This window comes from Conger conger, chromosome 14 (assembly GCF_963514075.1).
Source record: "Conger conger chromosome 14, fConCon1.1, whole genome shotgun sequence".
Lineage (NCBI taxonomy): Eukaryota > Metazoa > Chordata > Actinopteri > Anguilliformes > Congridae > Conger > Conger conger.
In genome coordinates, this window is record NC_083773.1 from 15,331,378 (window position 1) to 15,356,119 (window position 24,742).

General features: G+C 42.1%; 1 protein-coding gene across 1 annotated transcript; it reads right to left on the reverse strand.

Annotated features, from left to right (window-relative positions):
* Positions 1–3,357: 3,357 nt before the first annotated feature.
* arl8bb (ADP-ribosylation factor-like 8Bb) lies at positions 3,358–19,786 on the reverse strand. Its single transcript, XM_061219935.1, has 7 exons — positions 19,577–19,786; positions 10,635–10,715; positions 10,249–10,322; positions 9,441–9,534; positions 8,897–8,964; positions 7,217–7,287; positions 3,358–6,728 (listed from the first exon to the last, which is right to left on the reverse strand). The coding sequence occupies exons 1-7, from the start codon at positions 19,697–19,699 to the stop codon at positions 6,679–6,681; spliced, it is 561 nt and encodes a 186-aa protein (XP_061075919.1). The 5' UTR covers positions 19,700–19,786; the 3' UTR covers positions 3,358–6,678.
* Positions 19,787–24,742: the final 4,956 nt, after the last annotated feature.

A 24,742-nucleotide genomic window follows, 5' to 3' on the forward strand; every position in this document is an offset into this window, starting at 1 on the left:
CTGACAGATACCTCATACCTCCCTTATCCCTCAGAAACCTGCCAAACAGCTCAGCTTTCCTATGCTGTGATATTAGTGACGCTCATTAGCTGCTGGCTGAATCGTGAGCATTCTGCTGGAAAGTGTTTGTAACTGGTAAAGCTTTCTTCTCATTCCCTGATGGCCCCTAGATGAGGCTGATGGGAAGGAAGTAGGTACGTGTGAGGGGGGATTCTGGACAAGGCCTCAGCGCACACCCAAACCCCCCGCTGCTCACACTGGAGCCCATGTCGTACGAGTGACATCACCGCGCGCACAAAGGCAGCCGATCCTATCGCAATCTCCGATCGGGGACGGCGGTCATTAACAAGCCGCCGCAGCCAGCGAACTCTCCCAATCTGTCTGCGTCCCTCCCACGCAGAAACACGCACGCACACGCACTACAAAGCGGCCGCGGACACAAAGGCGATTGAGGAAAGCCAGGCGGCCGGGGCAGGGCTTTGGCGTGCGCTGAGAATGCGCCATTGTTCAGGGCTGACAGGGGTGCCCTCGGCCCCCATCACTGAGGGACTGGTGTGGTCACCACCCCCCAGACCGTCACCAGCCCACAGACCGTCTTATCTGATCCGAGCTGTGCGGTGATGTCACCCCGCCTTTGTGTCCAGCAGTTGGCACGGCTGATAAGGAAGACTTTCACTGCGATGTTACTGAACAGCTCATCCATTCGCTTTATTTCACACACAATGCGTCGCATGTGCAGGCTTTTCAAAGCAAGCTGAGCTAACAGGCGCACTTGCCTCTGGATATGCATGGCTCACACCCTCTGCTGCTTCAGACTGTGTTTTTTAAGAGATAAAAGTGCATCTGTTGAACGGATTTTTGTAAAACAACCTGATGTCATCAAAGATGGATGTTATCGGGTTTTGAGGGCATGATCTGAGTAGATCATAATGACAACCAAATTAAAGTGTTGGAGGAAACTGTAGTTTAGTTTGTGGAGCAGCTGACTCTCAACACATATACAAGTTCCCCTATGTGGCTGAGGGCTTGATTCCTCATCACGCCACTCACTACTGTAATCACAACTCTATCTGACACTTGTCTGAGTACAGTTAGGAGGGGGGGCTTTCTGCTCTTTTAAAAAAAAGACATATGGTGCCAGAGGTGTGTCTGAGCATATCCAATGGAGTCACTGCCGCTGCATTCATGTGGCAGAGCCCACTCATTCAGGAGCATGTCGGAGCACGAGCATGTATCTAGCTCCACCTTAACTGCGCTCAATCAGCGGAAGACGGAAGAGGATACATGTGTGTTCGGCGGTTATAGTTCCAACCGCCTAACTTCTCCGAAAACGACATCTCTCGTTTTTACTATTTCTTTTCCTTACACCTTGTGTAAATAAGACAGCTTCGGAGTTGTGTATTTATTCACTTTGAAGGAGGCTACTGACTCCTATAGGTTTCAATTCTTTATGCTAACATGGAAACCCAGCCAGTGAATGCAGAAAAATTTAAATTTTATTTAGCATCTCGTTTAAGTGTGGAAAAAGGTATATTTCCCAAAATGTTGGTGTTGTTCTTTAACCAGCTGCCCAGCCTGTTCATTATTATTTTTATTTTTTTGTATTATTCAAAATATATAATAATAATACTGGGATCAGAGCTACAAACCCTCAACCACAGGGAGTGAGCAAAGCTGAACGAAGAGCAACACTGCCACCTGTTGGCGGTTGCATATAGATCCTTCATGTCAGAAGCACAGTGGAACACACAAGCTACTTTGGACAGTTAAAGTGAAAGGGAAGGGTTTTATTAAGCATGAGTGCGCAGCCCTACCCTTCCCAGTGCACTTCAGTAAAACAGCAGAGTGCTGTCGGCTTGATAAAATGAGTTGGGATGGGGAGTTAGGCCCTCTGAGAAGATTATCCAAAGCCTGAGCTGCATTGAGAACTTAATCCAACAGCACTCTCTATTGGCAGATATGCCAAACAAAACTGTATTTCTCAGATGGGACACGCTGCAGGGCCCGCCCTCCAAGCACACGGCAACGGCAGCAAGTTCAACTGATTTCATCATATCTAACAACAGAGGGATGCATGCTACTGATTGCATATACATTTTTGTTAAGAAATAAACTGTCCTGGCCTTCTACATGGTTGCAGATGGCTTGATCAAGTGACATCTTTACGTACCAATGCGGTTGTTCTTCAGAGCAGTAAAACAACCAAATGTCAATGTTCAATAAGAGACAAGAGTAGTATAATCTCATCACTGTGGCTTCATGGTTACAGTGATCAAATGGCAGCTGAAAATAATATTCAAAATAATTTTAATACAATGTATATACTTTGGATGACTGGTGATTTCAGAAAAATTGCAGCATGCAGCAATGGACTTGAACTTAAGTTCAGCACTGACAGCGTATTAAAATTTTAACAGGCTTGATTGCAGTGATGTCACATTGTCATGATGAGGAAATACCGTGCATGGGACAGTAGCCTGTTAACCTGGAATGTGTACATGAGCAGGGTGTTCGAGGCTGTAGCGTTATTCTTTAGGTTCATTAACTCAAGTCTTAGAAGGTTGTGCATATGCGAGCGTGTGTGTGTGCATGCGTGCAAGATGTCCTCTAAAAGCAGAGTTTTGAGGAACTTTTCGCCCTCAAAGTGGGATGGGTCCACAGTTACTTCCTAGTCACAATTAGGAATGTATGATGCAAATGATTGTCTCCAGTGTAAAATGCATTAAAAAACACAGCCCTGCACATGAATATTCCATAAACACAGCCCATATCGTAAACAAAAATACTAAATTTTGTAAGTTATATATTGACCTTTTAAATATATCCTTATATGGCTAAGGGACTCCAATACTTTATACTATCTTACTTTATTCTTTAGTCAAACAATTTTGACCTCTAAAATGTGTCCCATTTGTACAAGTGAACCTGGGGTCTTTTACCACATGGAAGTGAAATTACATGTCAAGTACAAATAAATGATCAATAAATATTTGCTAACTAGACAAGATTTAAAATATATATATATATATATCTGCAATTATCAATTGAGAGATTGATTAAAATGTCTTACTAAGTAAAACTTAGAACTTAAGTTATTAATTTATTAAGTTCTAAGTATAAGTTATGTTCATTAGAGGTTATTGGATTGGAAAAGTAAACAATGGAGCAAAAACAAAAAGAAAATCTTTGAGAAGGTGAGTAATAAACAGGACCCTCTGAGACTGTTCACTCTTTCACTTGAACAGGACTGATCATTGAACCAAAGATTTCACATCAACATCCGGACTGAAAATGTTCCATCTGGTAACCGGCGCAATGTCCAATCTCACAGTGAATGTGCACGAAGAACTGACAAAATCACCCTCAAAAACCCAAAATTTATTAAGCAGTCAGACATAAACAAAAATGCAATACAGACAACAGCGTTCACCTGAATAAAAATGTTAACATTTCTTATTTACAAAGTCTAGAAGTGAATGGATCTGAGTTTTGCACATGCAGTTACAAACACATAGGGGATAATGCACCTCTGGTTTTTGTAATAGTGTCAGATTTGCGTAAAATGCAGAGGGTGGTTAAGTACTGTAGCTCAACACCAGGTACACAAGCCTTTACCCACACAGCCTCAGTGAGTCTCCGACAGCTGGTCCCCACATTAAGCACACAACAACAGCACTGCATCACTAGGCCTAGTCATGGGAGAGGTGTCTCACATAGAGCACTGCAGAGAAAGGAGGAACAGCCTGTAAAGTTCAGTGTTAACAGCATAATGCACACTTTTAGTGGAGTCGCATGGCCTCCCACGTTTCAATGAGCGAGACCGGCATCCAAGCACGTCACCTCTCTGTAGGGTTCTATGCCCATACTGATCTTATTCTCATCTGAATGGTGTCCATATGGGTTTCTGAAAATACACAGGCAGTAACACACGTGTGCGGATACTCTTCATTGACTTGAACCATCAGTCCAAACATACTTTAAAAAGACGTTCAGCAAATGTCCAGCAAGCTTATAATTGTGACTGTGTGCCATTAAAACTGGATGGGCACTGTAGCGAGAGCTAAGAGCAGAGATGGGCCAGATACGGTTAGTAAGCATGATACCTCAGGCGACCGACGTTAAGCTGGCAAAGTATGGGCAATCTCAGCTGCACCATCAATAGACATATCGCGGCTTCCAGTTTCACACGTACGGTGAAAAATATTTACATATATTCAATGTTAAAAAAGCTAAAACAAAAAGCCCCACAAACCTAGAGCCAGTTCTGTAAGTCTGATGAAGTCAGAAATCATGAAAGGAGAGAGATTTCAACACAGCTTTTCCAGCAGCTGTGCTACTGCGCTACTGGGGCTGGTCCCCAGAAGTGGCTAATCTCACCTGCTCCTGGAAAACAGGGGCTAGTCTGAGCTCCAGGGGCATTCATCACTCCTCCATATCCTCCTCCTCAATACCACACCCAAGCAGCAGTGGGCAGAAGCTCAAACAACTTCACTCTCACCCAGAAGGACCAAGGTTCAGATCCCTGGCCAGGGTGGGATCCCATGGCTGTTTCTCTGAATGCTCTGTTAAAGCTGAATTGCTTCAGCAATGCTTCACATTGCAGCTAGTAGTTTAAATGCATGTTGTGTAAATGTGTAACCCAGTAAGCTGTACCGCATACCGGACATATCAATATTTACACCGCACTAATAAATAAAAATGGTCAACTGTTCTGGACAGTTTCATGCATCCGGCTACAGAAAGGTCTTTCTGAAAGCTTTAAATTCACTGCAAATTGAGGATTTTTTCCAGTATACATGATTGTAATTTGCAGTTATAATTGCACCATGGTACCACACCTCCCACCACCTGAGTGATCTGTTCAGTCCCAGGTAAACATCCAAACAGGGTAAAACAAAAACAAGCCTCTATTTAAAATAAATTACTAAATAAAACTCCATTTGAGATGCTCAAAATGCTCAGGAAGATCATTCTTTCCAATGGCCGTGTGCTGTGTGACACATACGATGACCAATTCTCCCTGAATGAGAATGTGGAGAGGACAGGTCTTAACATCAGGTTAATCCACACAAACACCAAGGCCATTTCTAAAGTTGGTGCAGAAATGGGAGCAGGCCTGCCCTGACAGTGAACAGAGATTAAAGCTGTCCTCTGTCTAAAACAGTCTGTAATGAGGCCAGCTCAGTTTAAAAGGTTGACCATTCCGGTGACACTCTGAAAACAAACAGAAGCGTTGCTCACCAAGTCTCAACAACACAAGACATCGAGCAGTTCAGTAAGGCATTAATGGCGGAACATCCAGCACAACATGGCTAGCTCTCGCAGAAGCTTAGGCCTTGAGGCATCTCTACGGCCTACAGCCTACAGCCTACAGCACACACTCACAGATTACAGACTGCAGAACTGACCGGCAGTGAAGATGACATCACGGCTACACGACTGACTGACTGATTATGGGCCGGACTTGCAGGCTATGACACTGACCACCTTTGAGGCTGACAGACCATGGGACTAACTGACTGACTGGTCAACAGACTGACAGACTGACTATGGGCCAGACTGGCGGACAGTCCCCCCCCCACCTAGGCTTCTAAAATGGTGCAGACGGTGTGGCTCTCAGGGGAAAGTCCTCGTTCACATTCCCCAGTAAGAAAGCAAAGCAACGGCTTCCAAAACTCAGCTTGTGCTTTATACATCACACTGTGCACATTTCATCACACAACTCCCACCTGCTCAGCGTATTTACATCTGTATTGAATACAGTGGGGCACCTCCAGAGTTGTCACTAAAATGTCCACAGAAACAGGCCGTCTACCTGGGGGAGCCAATACGAATTCAAAAAGAGTAGAACCCAATTAAACTGTGCCTTCCTCCATTTCATTTATTTTTGAATTTCAGGGGGTTTCAGGGGGCAAAGCAATTTGCAGAAGGCACTTTAAACTCTTCAGTCCAAACTGGTTCATCATATGCAGTTTCACCTCATGTCCGTTATTCTACATTCATGCTCATAGTTTCTACATTCATCATTACACATGCTCACCCGGGTAATAACCAGTATATGTTGAACATTTCTAATTATTTGACCTCTTCAGTGCTTTTGGTTAATGTTTGGGGACACCTGTACCACAAATCAGTGCTACATGACTGAATTGGACCGGCCAAGGGGAACAATTCATGAAACAATCTCTGTGTCAAGGCAACAGGGCCAGAAAGCCCAATCCTACCTCACGCAGAAAGGCATGGACCATGGATGGTCCTGGACCAGTGTGACAGGCCCCTGAGAAGACTAGTTTCTGAGGTGGCAATTTAGCACACGGCAGGCAGAGGGCAGTCAGACTCCCTGTCGACAGTCCCGTGACAACTCTGGGACTTTGGAGAGCTGTTGGGGGTTAGGGAGCATCTGGAGGCCTGTGTCTTTAGTGGGGCGTGGGGCATGCTGTGAGCTGGGTGTGCGGAGGCGATACGGAGTGAGAGGAACTGAGAACTGGAGAGAGAGAGAGAGAGACAGAGAGAGAGACAGAGAGAGAGACAGAGAGAGAGAGAGAGAGAGAGCACGCGCAGCCAGGTGGGAGCATGACTTCATCACTGGGTGAGTAATGGGAGCTGACGGGGGGAATGGTGTGGCCAGTGGGACCAGGGACCAGGGGGCAGGGGAAAGGAGCGGGGGGGGCTCGGCCCTCAGCTCCTCCGGGACTTTGAGTGCTGGATAAGCCACTGCAGTGTGATATCTGTGGACAGAAGGAAGGAGACAGAGGGTGTCAGCATGTCAGCATTAATTTACAATGCTAACATACACAAATCTCTCACACAGACACATGCTCACATGCGCATTATAAAAAGGGATTCAATTCCTACACCGATCACCCACTATGGCTGTAAAAACCCTCAAATAAAAGGGGACAGTCTGAACTTCCTTAACCTCAAATTCATTGTTTAATTTCAAATCCAATGCGCTGGAGAACAGAGCAAAAAAATTGGTTGGCTGTCCAAATACTTATGGATTGCACTGTACATATTGTACACACTCAAATATAACATGTTCACACACAAAGAACACAGGCACATGCATGTACATAATATCTGTGTGCACTCATAGGACTTCATAGAAGGTCGGTTGGAGCAGACTTGCAAAAACAGTGCTAAGACATCCAGAATTTCAGGTCTCGTTTTGGATCATGAATCAACAGACTGCTGCACACCTCTGCTCCCCACTCACCTATGTTATCCTTCTCTTTACAGGAAATAGAGTAGCAGCAGATCTCTCTGTCCTGAATAGCTGCCAAGTTCCTGTGGAGTAAAAGCAGGGGGTAATTAAAGGTGTGCTGCCTCTCTCCATCACAAGCAGTCTGGGATTAACACTTGATTACGTAACCAGACTAACCACTTCATCCACTGCGGTAACCATTAATAGGCAGTTTTCTCCCCTGATTTTGGGAGCATAGCTCACTGGATCTCCAAGGTCAAGAGCGAATACGACTGTTCTGGTAAAATGCTTCACATAAAATAGGAGACAATAATTCCATTTTATGAGCTTGGCTGTCTCCGTTAGCTTTTAAAACAGACGGCACTGGAGATAAAATGTTAAGCATGGGGAAGGTGTATAATTATTTCCCAGGTGCTTCTCAACGCAGCACGAAGATCACATGACCTTTTAGTTTACCTAAAATGGCCATACCTAGATTTGAGTTGTTTCTTTTACATCAACATACCCAGTATTTTTTTTACTACAGAATTCAACCACTCTAAGGTCTATAAAGTCTCTAATTCTCATACTGTATTTCAGCAATAGTTCCAAGCACAACAACCGTATCCGCATTTGGAACCACATTCTTATTTTAATGAGTGTAATTCAATTTAAATTCAATTTGAACTATAGATGTAGTTCAGTGCTCCACACGGAAATTGCTCTCATTAAAACAGGAATGCAGCATCACTTTGTAGCAGATACCAAACAACTCAATTTGGAGACAAAACAACAGAAACATGTAGAAATGTAGGACAAACAGGTTTCAAATCCAGTTAGATCAGTGGTTTGGTCATGAGCTAATAGAAGCAGGGTTGTTGTTGTGCAAGTACGCATTCTCCTGCTTAATTCAACTTTAAGCCATGTGAGAAATGGTACAGTGGGATGCAAGAAAATGTTAATACCATGTGGTATATCATCAGTTATACCCCAAAAACCATTTATTTCCCCTGGGTTGCTACTTTCTAAATGGGTAACATTTGTGGATTTAATCCTAGCTTCCTGTCTAGAGTATAAAATCAGATTAACATGATTAACCATAGGTCATTACGACCCAGTCAATCTGGTTTGCTAAATTAGCTTGTAAATGTTCTTATTCGAGACTCCGTTACAATCCTGTCACACCTGTGTGTACCGTCTGCTCAAAAAGTACATACAGGTGATGTACTCTGTGGCAGGATCATGTACATGGCATAGGCATGTGGATAATATCAATATCAATATCAACGGTTATTCCTGTTATTCTAGCCATTCTAGTATGTGTTTTTCGGCTTAAATGACCAGTTAAATGACTGTACTTACTTACTGAGTTACGGTGGCGTATCATGTAATATAAATGTATAATTTATTTTTTCTTATTTGTTGCTCAAGATAAGATGGCACACCTCGACAAAAGCAATACTGTGGGAAATGCTACTGTAGGCAGAGTTCCCATGAGCTGACAAACACTTGTTGACTTTAACAAAGACAAAATCTACTCAATGTCTCAGAGCTTTAGGGTGACTCACTAAGAAAGCTGCGTCTGACATGTGACAGCTGCAGTCATAGGAGTTTGTGGAGCTACACTCTCCCACCAGCAAGAGGAACTCCAGTACAGTACAGCATATGTGTTAAAGGCTTACCGGCATGCAAGAGGCACTGCATGTTACTCACATTTTTTCAATAAGTTGCTTCTCATCCAAAGCAGTAGGAAGATCTCGTTTGTTCCCGAGCACTAGCACCTGATGAAGGAAGGAAAGAAAAACTTCAGACGAAGCCATATATCTTCCCCTGACTTTATGGCTCTTCCTCTCTGTAATTACAATCCCTGTTTCGCCTCTCAATCACCAAAGTTCATCAGATTCAGCGCTATCTCCAAAAAATTTAAAAATAAAAGGGAATGAAAATGAGAAACTGAGAGGTCTAGAGATACATCACTTTTTTTAGACAGTTAATCAATAGGACTACGGTCCTGTTCCATCCGTCCTTGAGCTGTCATTGGATCTCCGTGTCTAAAAAAACAGCAAAGGTGTATCCTCATTGGACTCGGACCAAGCGGATGGCTACTGGCATCATCTGTGATGTCAGTCACGTTCTCCAGCATGGTAGAAGCTGGAAGAATCATGTTGGGACAGGGTGGCGAAAAATAATCACAATCTTGGATCACCTTCTGGAAAGGAAATCGAGCTCTACTGGGTCACTGTTGAGTGCAACTCACAGGGATTCCTTGCAACTGAGGTTTGTCTAAAAGGTTGTGCAGTTCATTTCTGGAGGCCTCGATCTTTTCACGATCTGCAGCGTCCACCATGTACCTGGAAGCAAACAGTAGAGGAATTTCAGGTCACCACAAAACAAATAAAGAACTACAGTAGCCTCTACAGACTGCAAATGAGTTCACAGAGCATGAGTAATCCTATCCATCACATGGGACTTAACCAAGAAAAAACTTCCACTTGTGGACTAGCTCATGGAAAGAACGGTTGGAGCACTCAAAAAAAGCACCAAGACAGGCAGAGATGTTATCTTACGTTAAGCCTGAACACAAGATAAAATCTCTGCCTGTCTTATTGCTTTTTTGACTGCTCCAACTGCTCTTTCCGTGAACTAGTCCACAAGTGGACACTTTTCTTGGATCAGTCCCATATACTGTAAGTTTGTCATGGTTGTAGAGCACCCCCCTTTTGTTTTCTGAAACGCAAAGGCACACCTGAACTGATCCTATCCATTATATCCAACTGGGCCAATCAGCCCAAGATGTGGGCCAATCAAAGTGTGTGAATTAAAAAATGCTGACTAGCATGGCCAGCCCACGGGGCAACATAGCTGAGAAACTAGACCAGGCAACCAATCATCAGGGACATAACCCTAATCACCTGTGCATTCCCCTGTCTCCCCTGGGCTGGTTGTGCTAAGACAGAATAAGAGCGAACAAACCCACAGTCAGTGCTCAAAGATTACAGCTGCACCTGTTTTTGGGTTCCTAAAGCCTCACACAAGCCTAGCAGAGCCTAGCTGTAGAGACTCACACGATGGCGTTGACTCCTCGGCAGTATCTCTCCCACATGCTGCGGAAGCGCGGCTGCCCCCCTATGTCCCAGATCTGCAGGTGAACACAGAGCCAGCGGGCACTGCTTTGAGTCATGGCTGGACACAGCTAGCACAGCCTCCACGGTTCAATTCAAAATAATAAACGGAAAAATGACTCCATATACTCAGTGTTTATTAAAACATGTTACCAATGTTTCCACCCTCAGGTCTTCATCAGGGCGATTGCGGGTCAAAACACTAATAAATTCTGAGTGTGCTCATTTTTTCCTTTTAATATACTGTATACGACCACCAGTGACACCAACAACAATAATAAAGTATACAAACCAACATAGAGCGCGTCATAATTAGATTACAGGAATACCTTTATGGTGACGTTGCCCTTGGTGACCTTCCGCATGTTGAAGCCCACCGTGGGGATCATGTCCTCGCTGAACTGGCCGGACTGAAAGAGCAGACAAACGCAGCCAAATCAAATGACAGGAAAACTTCAGTCTGCACGGCGACCTGCGTGAAGAGAACGCCAGGCCTGCTGGCCCGAGTCTGCACTGCTTTTCACAACACAGATGGTTTTTATGAGAGCTCAAAATAGATGCGTCATTAAATTGCCGTACGCTCCCCGGCCAAGCACACACAGCGCTGGAAACGGTCTGTGAAACACGCAGACGTGTTTACAAAAACAAAAAACTACAGGGCCTAGTGACCTATCACATGCGATGAGTACGTCACATCCCTGGTGACGAGAGCAAGTACTGTAGATGGAGCTCACATTTACTGTATGACACACATGTTTACAGAACATACGTATACAGGCTGCTACAGTATCTTAAGGCCACGGGCGTGAGAGCTTTCATTATGAAGAAGAGGAAATCCGATTTGTGACCACAGTGCTAGTCATATGGGGGCTGTGGTGAGGTGCTGCCACTCTTTTTGAGAGCAAACAGTGGTTCTCTGTGTAAGCGAGACTATTCAGCCTGAAGCACATGACTGCCGTCGGGTCACCTGACAGGGGCTAAGTGGAAGTGAGTGAGGCAGTCTTGTGACTTTCCAGCAGGGGTCCCCACTGCTGTCCCAACATGCAGCTGGCTCACACTGCTATCCCAACATGCAGCTGGCTCACACTGCTGTCCCAACATGCAGCTGGCTCACACTGCTGTCCCAACATGCAGCTGGCTCACACTGCTGTCCCAACATGCAGCTGGCTCACACTGCTGTCCCAACATGCAGCTGGCTCACACTGCTGTCCCAACATGCACCTGGCTCACACTGCTGTCCCAACATGCACCTGCCTCACACTGCTGTCCCAACATGCACCTGGCTCACACTGCTGTCCCAACATGCACCTGCCTCACACTGCTGTCCCAACATGCACCTGGCTCACACTGCTGTCCCAACATGCACCTGGCTTCAGAAAGTATTAAGACCCACTGGAATTCATTTTAAATGGATAAAACTGCTATTGTTGCCCATCAATCTACACTCCATAACCATAATGACAAATTTAATTCAAAATCAAAAAATGAAATCTCTCATTTAGAGAAGTATTCAAGCTCTGTTAGAGTGATAGTTGGGTTCTTGGACACCTCCCTGACCAAGTCCCTTCTTGCATTACATTACATTACATTATTGGCATTTGGCAGACGCTCTTATCCAGAGCGACTCTTATCCAGGTTACTCAGATTGGGCCAGATGGCCAAATGTAGGAAGTTGAGAATATCTTGTAGAATATCTGAGGGATGTTATAGGTTGGCTACTGGTCTAAGCATTTTTCTTTTATGTCAACAAATCTACTTGATTTTAGAAATAGTTAAACTACACAGACCTGGAAAAAGAAAGCTAGCTCTGGCCAACACTAGATATATAGAACACTTAAAAAACATTGGATAGTGATTGCACTATTAGGCAAAGTTAGACTCAATCAAAAACATTTTTTGGATTCCATAAAATAATGAACAGTGATCAAACGTAATTATAGCCTTTATTTTTCAACTTTCCTACTTAGTATATTGTGTTCAATATTTGTCCAATGATTTATGGCTTTATTTGATTTTATATATATATATATGGCATAGTGGAAAGCTACATTCAGTTTGCCAGTAGTTTGAATTTGTGTGTCAGCGAATAAACACACAGTCCTCCGAGAGTCTTAAGAAACGGCATCAGTGAAATGATAGCTACAGATTTAAAACACACATAAATTATGATACTGCACCATTCAAATCCCTGTAGTGTTTTCATTCTTAACCCTGAAATAGCCAGAGACTGCTTGCTAGGACTAGCTTGACGAAATACCATTTCATCTTCAGAAATAAGAATCGGTTATCGGGCAGTAAACGTGTGCAATTCCGTTTCAGTTCACCGTTTAAATGTTCACACCCCTATTCTAAACTATGTCCATTCAATTCAATTTTCCACAGGTGGACTAACAAAGTTCTAGACGCATCAATAATAATTAAAACAAACAGGATGCACCACAATTTGGAGTGCCAAGGCAAAGGCAAATTGACTCACTGGCGCAGCTGGAACAAAAAAAGCAGGGCCTGTGGAACTTTCTAGACTTCACATTGACAGGGTTAGAAACCTGGTAAGGATTCAGAGAGCCACTTATGCACCTTCCTCAATAGTTGAACTACTAAAGCACAAAAAAATACTCTGTGCTTTAGCTCATCTGAAGAGTGGCTCTGTCATTTGGCTTCTCCATAGAGTGGCAAGCTGCTTTGGCTCTTCCACATAATGGATCTATGTTTTGGCACCTCCGTAGAGTGGCTCTGTGATTTGGCTTCTCCCAAGAGTGTCCGCCTGATTTGGCTTCTCCATAAAGTGTGTACATTATGTAATTTCGTTCCTCTGTAGAGTGGCTCCAAGATTTGCCCTTTCTACAGTATAAAGTGTGTACCGTTTGTAATTTTGTTCGTGTGTAGAGTGTCTCCATGATTTGGCCTTTCTACAGTATAAAGTGTGTACAGTATCAGTATGTAATTTAGTTCCTCTGTAGAGTGTCTCCATGATTTGGCCTTTGTACAGTATAAAGTGTGTACAGTATGTAATTTCGTTTCTCTCTAGAGTGGCTCCATGATTTGGCTTTTCTACAGTATAAAGTGTGTACAGTATGTAATTTCGTTTCTCTCTAGAGTGGCTCCATGATTTGGCCTTTCTACAGTATAAAGTGTGTACAGTATCAGTATGTAATTTAGTTCCTCTGTAGAGTGTCTCCATGATTTGGCCTTTCTACAGTATAAATATGTACAGTATGTAATTTCATTCCTCTGCAGAGTGGCTCCATGATTTGGTGTTTCGACAGTATAAAGCGTGTACAGTATGTAATTCAGTTCCTCTGCAGAGTGGTGCTATGATTTGGCTGCCCTGTAGTGACTCTTTGCTGAGGTCACTGTACTCTTCGTTAATTACTCACCATGCGCATGTTAGCACTGCATCCTGGCCAAACCCCACAAACTATGATCACTTAATTAGGCAGCCCACGAGCCATAAATACGTCAGTGTACAACTGGATCCATACCAGACTCAAGGGCAGGCTCAGGGCTGAACAGAAAATTGCACAAACGATAGAAAAGATGATGACAGAATGGTCCTAAGGAATCAAGTGACAAAAGAACATGATGAGCAGAACACTCATATCAGGCACAGTGCTTAAAAACCCCCAATGCAGAAAAAACATGATATTGAAGTTTGTTTGCTGCATGGCTGTGGCATATATAAGAAAATATTTTCCAGAGTTGGTGCTTTAATGGAGGCATTAACATTCCTGAGTGAGCCCAGGAATGAGTCAAAATCTTTGGACTCTTTTAACGCACGCTAAAATAGCTCTGCTGCTGTATTATGAAGAGCAGGGCAAACACTTTGTTCTACAAAACAGCACAAGATGGCCCTTCAGTTTTATAAACTCCAATCTACATTTATGCCAACTGTCCAGTGACTTTTTGGTCAAATGTTGTTCACACAATCTGTTAATTTGAGACTCCAACCAAACCCTTGTTTAAAGAAGCACTGTATATTCATGAGCAGTAGACAACTGCTGGGAATCTGGAATGGCAAGTCTGCAACAGCCACCCCAAATCCAATATTGTTTCATTCCAGTAACTTATTTATTAAAAAAGCAGTTTGCACTGCTACATTATGCCTCCAGAGGTTGCACATGTGTGGAGTACCCCATTATTCTTCAAAAAATCTTTTGCTTTTTGGCAGGAACAATTTCTTTTGACACAGTAAGCAATGTCTTAGTCGATATGATATAAAACTGATATTTATGTTTATAATTATGAATAAAAGCTGTAAAATGAATCGGTTTTGGCAGGGACAGATCCTCTTTTGTAAACTGGTTAAGGTCCCTGTGGGTTCCTGATGAACAGGGGACATGGCTACACTGAACACCCTCCCCTCTTCCCTCTGCTCTCTGTGTAGAAGAATGCCCTCTACAAAACATCACCACACAATCAGATTGGCAAGCTTCTACATCCACCTAAGGCCCAATGCATCCAAGAGAGGAAATTAGTTCATCTAAATGCAAATCTAAAGCTGATCTAAAGCTAGCTGAAGCTGGTCTAAAAGAGCAGGCCAAACGTTACATTAAGATCCAGTAACGGCATAATTCCCCCGGGGTTCAGAGGAAAACACACCTGTGAAATGCAGTTTACAGCTCACACATCCTTGCGTTCAGGAGCTGAGTCAGCACTTCTACTGCACCGTGGAGCAGGGAGAGCCCAGCCACGAGGCCCTGAGATCCTGTTACAGTGACCAGGCACCACAGAACACCCAGGACCTACAGTGACCAGGCACCACAGAACACCCAGGACCTACAGTGACCAGGCACCACAGAACACCCAGGACCTACAGTGACCAGGCACCACAGAACACCCAGGACCTACAGTGACTAGGCACCACAGAACACCCAGGACCTACAGTGACCAGGCACCACAGAACACCCAGGACCTACAGTGACCAGGCACCACAGAACACCCAGGACCTACAGTGACCAGGCACCACAGAACACCCAGGACCTACAGTGACCAGGCACCACAGAACACCCAGGACCTACAGTGACCAGGCACCACAGAACACCCAGGATCTACAGTGACCAGGCACCACAGAACACCCAGGATCTACAGTGACCAGGCACCACAGAACACCCAGGACCTACAGTGATCAGGCACCACAGAACACCCAGGACCTACAGTGACTAGGCACCAGAGAACACCCAGGACCTACAGTGACCAGGCACCACAGAACACCCAGGACCTACAGTGACCAGGCACCACAGAACACCCAGGATCTACAGTGACCAGGCACCACAGAACACCCAGGATCGACAGTGACTAGGCACCACAGAACACCCAGGATCTACAGTGACCAGGCACCACAGAACACCCAGGATCTACAGTGACCAGGCACCACAGAACACCCAGGACCTACAGTGACCAGGCACCACAGAACACCCAGGACCTACAGTGACCAGGCACCACAGAACACCCAGGACCTACAGTGACCAGGCACCACAGAACACCCAGGACCTACAGTGACTAGGCACCACAGAACACCCAGGACCTACAGTGACCAGGCACCACAGAACACCCAGGACCTACAGTGACCAGGCACCACAGAACACCCAGGACCTACAGTGACTAGGCACCACAGAACACCCAGGACCTACAGTGACTAGGCACCACAGAACACCCAGGACCTACAGTGACCAGGCACCACAGAACACCCAGGACCTACAGTGACCAATTTACCGCTCTCTCGCTAAACCTAGTGTGTAGTTACTCTACCATATAAACATGCAGATATAGGCTAGACAGATGACATTCCACCGAGGTGCCAACAGCACTCAAATGTCATGGTTTTACAAAGAGCTGTTGGTTTACATATACAGATAAAAATAGCTTAATAAGCCAATTTAAGCTATGCCAAGATCTAATTGAGGCACTGTATTTCTGATTAACTTCATTTATTTTAGTTAAAGAAGAAAGAGCGCAATTGACAGCAGCACTTAAGCTATTTCCCCCACAAAGAATAACTGAATTTAAAAACAAGGCAGTCTTGTAAGAATTATGAAGTGCCTTTGTCCTTTTAGAGGGGGAAGGGGCATGGATTTAGCCCATGAGCCTTGTATTTCACTTACATTCTATAAAAAACAGCGAGTGGCAAAAGCACATGCGACTCTGAAGCTGACGTCATACCTCATCGGCAGGCTGCAGCGAGAGACAAGCTGCAATCCGGCGATCCATCGCAGGCCACACCCAGAACACGCGCTCTCCCAATTACTGCCCACTGACTGAACAGAATGAGAGCTACCAACAGAGCTACAGGCTACTGCATGCTTTTAATCCTAGAGAGCAAGACCAGGAACATCTCAGATAATTTAGCATTGCGAAAGTCCCGCTTGCTGCAAATAGTTAGCCATGCTAACTTGGGCAGGACCTGAGAAACTTTAGCATTATCACTGGGATAGTTGCAAAGCAGTACACCACCAACCTGCATGGGTTGGGGTGGATATAAACCACAGGAGCAGCGTGGTTTAGTAAAGGCTATACATAGTGCATAGTGCGCAGTCAATGGTTTCAAATGAGTGATACCGATCCAGATTTGCATATAGGACTTTTACAAAGGAAGGCAGAAACATTGGTTTCACGGCTGCAGGGCCCATGGCCTCATACAGGGCTGTAGTAAGAGGGGTTTCCACACCTTCACTGCAGTGAGGAACCAAAGGTGCTGTAGAGAAGGCTACCATCATGAGGAAAGGGCGCTGGCAGTTCAGCAATTACATGAGCTTTCACTGTAATATCATCTCAGGGCTCACTGGAGTTTTAGGATTCATGGCAGATGGTAAAATTCACTGCAGCTAGAGAATCAGTGAAATGCAGCTCAGTGACAGCTCAGACCACGAAACCAATAATCTTACATTCACAGATGTTATCTGGCCAAGGCATCCCTATCCTCAACCAATTGACAGTTGTATGAATCTCAACAAAAACATTTTCTGTAATAAAACAGTTACTCACTGAAAACTATTTGCATCGACGTAAAAATGCAATTCTTGAATTGAACAGATGTTATAGGTTGAAGTACTCTAAGCCTAAATATTGATGAATTGGAGTGACTGCTAGCCTGGGGCATTTCTGTTCATGTGGCAGGAGAATGAGAAGGAGAAGCAGAAACACATGGTTAAAAAGAAGATGAGAAGTCACAAACACAAAGCAGCCCAAGCCTGGACCAGGACTGAGCAGCTGGGTGAATCTGAAAGTGCCTGTTACCAGAGGGCAGAGACGTTCATGTCAGAGAGCCAGCAGTCATCACAGTTATTTCTGAGATTGAATGTGTTTTTCAGCATTGGCAATATGCCCAAATAACCTATATATTTACATATTTTAGATTAGCCACTGGAGTTACAGTATACGTGGAATGTCAATAGTAATTCTCAGCACACCCCACACTGCTGTCACTGTAAATGTAGCACTAAACGTCTGTATTATCAGCACTGTCGAACTGATTACTCACATCAGTTTGTGTTGTTGTCTTCATTTGAGTATCAGATACTGATCCAAAAAGCCCTCAAAAACCCTCAAAGCACCAACAAAATGGCATTGTGATTTGCGACACACAGAGCAGGGCACTACTTTGCCTCATAAAGCCTCATTTCTATTTGGCATCACTATCTTTGCCTCCTACACATGAGTCATTATAAGGCAGCTTCCCTAAAATCCTCATTAAACTCATTTAAATGTTTTACTCTTAAGATGTTTCACACATCTTTTATAGCAAATGCATGAATTTTAAGCCAAATCTGCTGTATACTGATAGGCTATTTACCAAAATTATACAGCAACTGATTTTCGTCAAAATTCTAGAGTCATATGATTAATATTTTTTCCATGGACAATGAATAAAGGTTAATATTAGACAGTTTACATGGGTAACTAAGCAAGCCAGTAATTATATTAATGTTATCAGCTAAATATTAACATTTCCGTATTTATTTATTTAACAGATTATCTTTTTTATATATAAAACAGGATACCAGTAAAATGCACATTCAATTAGAAAGTGCTGCTAATGTGGTAATTATCAATACATTATATAATAATATAATTGATTCCATTGAAAAAGTAAAAACAATTACTTTAATTGCGTTAATTAGTGCATGACTATTATCACAAAGAGTTAAGGTTAAAACAAACAAAGAAATTTTTAAGTGATATGGTGTTGAAAAATATGCTAGTTTCATCTTGCTCAATCGTTGACGCAAAACACCGGTATCTATTCATTATGACGCAAACTCACGTGACGCGAAGCTCCTTTGGTCTGTGATACCAAAATAGATCTCATGCAACATAACAATAATAAGAAAACATACTTTCTCTATATTATCATTAACACATTTTCGTGTCGCCTATCAATTGATCAGAATCATGATTAATGCAGAGAAATGTAGCTAGCCAGCCAATGCAGAATTTAGACAAAGTTTGTTGCAACTAAAGCGGTTTAATCTGTCAACTAACTTACTTTCCTGCAATGTCAATTCTCCCTAACGAGAACCTGGTTTGAGCTCAAATGACAATACTTTGCGCGACGTTCTGATAGAAGACGAAGTCTCGAGTTTGTCCAATTGTAAAATTATCAAACTAGTTTGCTTGACTTCACCTACAGTTAGGGTTGTTGCGAAATCCTGCGCAACATTTTGCCTAGAGAACTCACAAAGATACGAAAGAGGCCTCGTTAGTTACATTTTATCCGTCTCAGATCATTACCATCGGGCTGTATCAACATATAGGCAGCTAGCTACAAATAAATATACCAAGACATAAATAATAAAACTAGCAAGCCGATATATTGCATGGCATTTCAACCGGCCTTGCTCTTACCCTAAACACCAAGCATTATTTGGAAAACATCACAATAACGAAGACAACACGCTTAGCACACTAGCCAGCTTAGCTAGATTTTCACACACGTAAAAACATGTATTAATATAGCAAGCTAAGAGTAATAAATGATACGCAGTTGCATCTTGCCATCATGCTTGCTTGCCAGCCAGCCATATAAGCTAGGGTGTTTCCATGCAGTACTGTTGACCATAGCTAGCAAGCTAACTTAGCTAAATGTAGACAGCTACCCAACTATAAAAGCACACATAGTAAACCAAATATTTACCTTTTGGAAATGAAATTCTGAAATAACCACCATCGTAATAAACTGGCAAGCATCTGCTTTATTCACAATGTTATAGCAAAATATATGTAAAACAGAAGCTAGGTAAGTATGTAGGTAGCTAGCTAGCTAACGTTAACTCACAGCTATCACGTTGACGAAAGTGGTCTTCCCAGAATATTGAAGTCCCACCAAAGTCAGTTCCATCTCCTCCTTCCAAAAGAGGGACCTGAACCAGTCCAAAAGCCGGTTTATGAGCGCTAGCATCTTGATATCGACAAACAATCGGAGATAAACAGAGTGCTGTTGCTGTATCCACTACCAGCTGCTATGTGCAGAGTGTCTACAGGAAGTGCGGGCTGTCATATGACTATGAAACAGCACGGGGAGCTCGGTTAAGAAAGGTGGACAAGTTTGGTTTCCTGGAACAGAGATCAACAGTTGGAACAGCGACATCTTTTGGTACGTAATTGTAAATGTTGGAACGTAATCGTGAATAATATAAAATGTTCCAACAATATTGGCAGTTCTGTTCAAGTAATCGTGCACATAGACTATGAGCTTACATTTATTGTAATTCACATTGTATATGTCACACCAGTTTTTTAGCATTATGTCGTAAGTATATTTGTTGGAAGAAAACTAGTGCTGTTTGTGCATTTTGAGCATGATATAAACTGTTGCACCAAGCTGTGTGTTGTATGAAGAGTTTTGAATAAGTGAACTGTAAACTTTGACTTAAAGTGGAAAATTGTTTATTTCATTGATTGATTTATTTAAATTTTTTGTTTGTTTGTTTGTTTGTTTGTAGGCCTAACTATGTATCTACTGACTTGTCATGGCTAAACCCCTTTATCCTCTTTGCCTTTCTGAAGGGTGACATGTAGCTTCATGATTGATACCATGCAAATAAAATAAAAATTCTGGATACTACGAGAAAGAATTCTGGTGGGTGAGAATGACTGACAGCTTTTTTTTAAAGATTACTTATCTTTAAAAGTAATCCTGCCACCCACCAATACAGTTCTACAGCTCAACTCGGAAATGTTTGCACACACTATTTCAAAACTTGAGTGGACGGGAATTTGCTAAGCCACAAATACCAAATTGAAATGCATTCAAAAGCCTAAAAAAATGCAGACTTTGCTTCTGATTGTGAAATTATATATACAATAGATAGAACAATCACACCTGATTCAGCTGGATACCTTCACAGGTAGAGACAATTACAATTCCATCTTTGGAATGATTTTGTTCAAGATGGACCCCTGAGGAAATACAAAAGTTGAAAGAGGAGGACAAATGGCTGGATGTTGGAGAGGGAGTGGTGTATGAATTTCTGGTGCCATCCAACAGAGAGGATGGATACCGGATGTCTGGATATATCAGCTGATTGCTTTCCCCAGTGTATAACCAGAGCGAAAATGTGGTGTGATGTTGATGAGAACATGTGGCTCTGTTGGTAGACAAAAACCAGCATGACTGTACTTCTAATATTTTTTTCACTGTAAACTACATTAATTTTGCATTAGAGTAAAGGAATTCTGTTTTTTTTTTTTCATTTGTAATGGCTGCCAATAAATCCTTTGCTTTTTAAAATGATTGTGGCACATTAAATGCAGTAAAGATGTGGCATTCTGTTTTGTAATGGAAAGTTTATAAAGTAGTAGTACAAAATTACGTACTACTTACTGCAGCTATTGTAATGCCTCTGATTGTTTTTAGATCATTGTGCTATGACTGACAAAGTAATTTTGTTGGAAGAAAACTAGTGCTGGTGTTTTTATTTTCAGTCCTGTAAGCAGTGTTTTGGTAGTTTTGGTGCATTTTGGGCATTACATGTTTGGCGCAGAGAGTTGTATGAAAAGTTTTGAAAAAGTAAACTCAGTATTGAAAAAAGTTTGTAGAAAAAGCTTTATGGGCTTGTTATGGATGTATGAATCAGTATGTATTAATAGATTGTATTTTGGTTCTTGTTTAGTACAGTTAATTTGCATTGGTGCTTTAGTGAATAGCTTTAGAAAATTGGTTGGTAGGTTGTTCCCAACATAAATACTTGCCACAGATATTCAAATGTTTTTTTTAAAATGTTCTCTTTTCTACTTATACACTACAGTATATAAAATAAAAATACCAAATTTGTATTAACAATCTAGGATGCCTAAAAACTAATTCTGTACACTCGCTTAAACTTAAAAAAAATTTTGTATTGGTCTGCTGCTGTTGTAGCCTATGCACTTGACGTGTTTTTGTGTTTTTGTGTTCTCAGCATACTCTAGAGCAGGGGTCACCAACACGGTGCCCGCAGGCACCAGGTCGCCCCCAAGGACCACATGAGTGACTAGTGACTCACTAGTGAGCTGCATCTAAAATTAAATTTTATTCTGTTGCTATTTTTTTTAATCACACTTGCATTTATATAGATTTTAAAATGACAATATCTTAAAAATATGTTTATTATACATGAAGTTTAGATAGGTTTAGGTGAACTCTGACCTACTCTAGTTCAAAGGTCAGTATTGTGCGCGTGACAAAACAAATTAGTATGACTCAGTACCCATGAAGTAGCTCTCAGTTTCAAAAAGGTTGGTGACCCCTGCTCTAGAGACTAGTGTGTGTGAAAATCCCAGGAGATCAGCAGTTTCTGAGATACTCAAACCACCCTGTCTGGCACCAACAATCATTCCACAGTCAAAGTCATTTATATCACATTTCTTCCCAATTCTGATATTTGGTCTGAAAAGCAGCCGAACCTCTTGACCATGTCTGCATGCTTTTATGCATTTAGTTGCTGCCACATGGTTGGCTGATTAAATATTTGGATTAACAAGCTTGTGTACAGGTTTCCCAAATAAAGTGCTCACTGAGCCAATAGTATAGTAGCCAATAGTAGCTAAACAAAAGCAGTTAATTAATCAGGAAGTGGCTTCAGGACAATGTAATCTTAGGGTTACAAAATTTGGTAGATTGGTCTGATACTATTAATCACATAAATCTGGTGAAGACACTTGTACCCTACAAATGAATGAAAGTTATCTGTCACATGCCGTGACACACCCATGATCAGCCTTTCACATCACTGCCACAGCATCTCTATTGGGTTCAAGACCTTGATTAGACCTATTATTTAGTAGTAGTAGTATTGTTATTGGTATTGTTGTTGTTCTTGTTGCTGTTGTTACTATTATTATTATTATTATTATTATTATTATTATTATTATTATTATTATTAGGAGTAGGAGTAGTAGTAGTAGTAGTAGTAGTATTGTTATTGCTATTGTTGTTATTATTATAGGGAGGCAGTGCTTGGTAGTGGTGCAGAAGTTTCAAGTGTGTCTATATTTTTCTGCCATGAGATGGCAGTAAAGTACCATGATAAAAAGTATAATTTAATAGATATAGGTTGTATGGCATTATCCTCACAAAAAGAAACCCTCTATTACGTTTTATTAGATGCAAAGCACCTCATGGACCTGGCTTGTAACTCCCTCATTCACTTACAGACTCACTCACTCAGTTGAGCTTAGCAGGCTGAAGATTCTGCACAAGGAAGCACAAAAGCAGCTGAAATTCAGGGGAGCTATGTAAGAGTGGTGCTTTGCATCAATTACATCAATGTGTCTTTGTTTCTACAGGGTATGCTTCCAAACCCAATTCTCCTATTGTGCAGCTTTTTGGGACCCCAAAATACAAATACAGTTTTAACAGATGCATCTGCAAACCCTTAATATATATCATAGGCCACTAGTTAATATTATATACGTATTGTTGTTGATGATGATGATGATGATGATGATGATGGTGATTATTATTATTATTATTATTATTATTATTATTATTATTATTATTGTTGTTGTTGTTTTTGCTGTTGTTATTTTTGTTGCTGTTGTTTTGTTGTTGGTGTTGTAAATATTAAAAATAATCCCGGCTTCTCGCATAAATTCAAAGACTCAGGCCAGAGTAGAATTATTTCTATAAATACATTCCATGGCCGCTTCGTTTGCAACAGCCAATGTCTGAAGCGGTGAGAGGTAAAGTGAGGTTAGAGACTGTCGTTTGCCATGCTTGCGGACAGCTGAGCTCTCAGTCTGAATCACGCCCCCTCAATGCAAAAGACTGTGAAGCGAATTGGCCAATCGCAGCTCTCCAGTGCTGAGGGAAAACAGTGTGGCAGTACATGTGACAAGACACAGCAAGGAACTTGAAATGGGCGTCGACTCGACACTCGATAGTCTCGAGCGCTCCTCTTCTTGGACGATTCTTTGCAAGTAAACCGCCCTGAACTTGCCTGTAAACTTGAAATAATTAAACTGTATTCCAGTAGAGATAAATTAACTTGGTTTGCACATTTTGTACCCTAATTAATGCACCTATTTATGTCAATGAATTGCATGAATCATAGGAAATATTCTATATAAGAGCAGGGACGGCGGAAAAGTAAAGGGTACATCCACCTGTATGTTCTAAAATACCCAACGGAAGGAGGGGGGACAGTTATATAAACGCGTGATGCATGGTTGCTATGATACCATTTCCTATCGATCGAATCTGAAATTACGGTTTTGTCCTAAACCAATTTATTCTGATATACTCGTGCGCGCGTAGGCACACGTACGGTTGCTCTGGTGCCCTGGTGAACAATAATAATTTATCTTCAGTTTGGATGCATTTGTAAATTGACCACTAGTCTATTTTGATTAGTAATATGTATTTGTGTCCATTTGCAAGTTGATCACTGATCGACTGACCGCATGACCAACACCCTTACCCTTTTTTTAAAAACATTTTTCGCATTAAATTTGAAATGAATACATCTTTTCCCGTAATGGGTTGGCCCTCCCGTCTGAATTTCCACCTAAACAAAAGCAGTTAATTAATCAGGAAATGACTTCAGGACAATGCAATCTTGAAAAATGTAAAGCATTCTGCAGAAGTCTACTTACCAGCAGTATGACATAAGTGACTGCAAACAGACACAGACAGGATATATGTAATATATATACTCATTATTGTTGCTGTCATTAGTAATTTAATTCATTCACGTTGGTAAAATATATGATCTACTATAACTGGTGCCATAAAACTGTTGTTCTCGGTTGGTGTGCCCTTTTTTCACTTTCAGCATCTGGTCACACAGATGGCCATGTTCGTGATATATAACTTGTGTGCACTAACATTAAAAAATTAAAAAATCTCAGTCAATATCACCTGCTGGGCTCAGTAGTGGGAAATCCGATTCTACTTCCATTTCATTCACGCAGGCCAAACTGCTCCCTAGCTTATGTAAGTATTATGTAACAATGTGTTATT

What these genes read in the sequence shown, in the direction of transcription:
- arl8bb (XM_061219935.1), bottom strand. Translation starts at nt 19,699, where the DNA reads ATGCTAGCGCTCATAAACCGGCTTTTGGACTGGTTCAGGTCCCTCTTT. An exon ending in CTTTCGTCAACGTGATAGCT is followed by an intron (nt 10,716 to 19,576) that starts GTGAGTTAACGT and finishes CTGCTCTTTCAG; the next exon opens with TCCGGCCAGTTCAGCGAGGA. An exon ending in CTCAGTTGCAAGGAATCCCT is followed by an intron (nt 8,965 to 9,440) that starts GTGAGTTGCACT and finishes TTCCTTCATCAG; the next exon opens with GTGCTAGTGCTCGGGAACAA.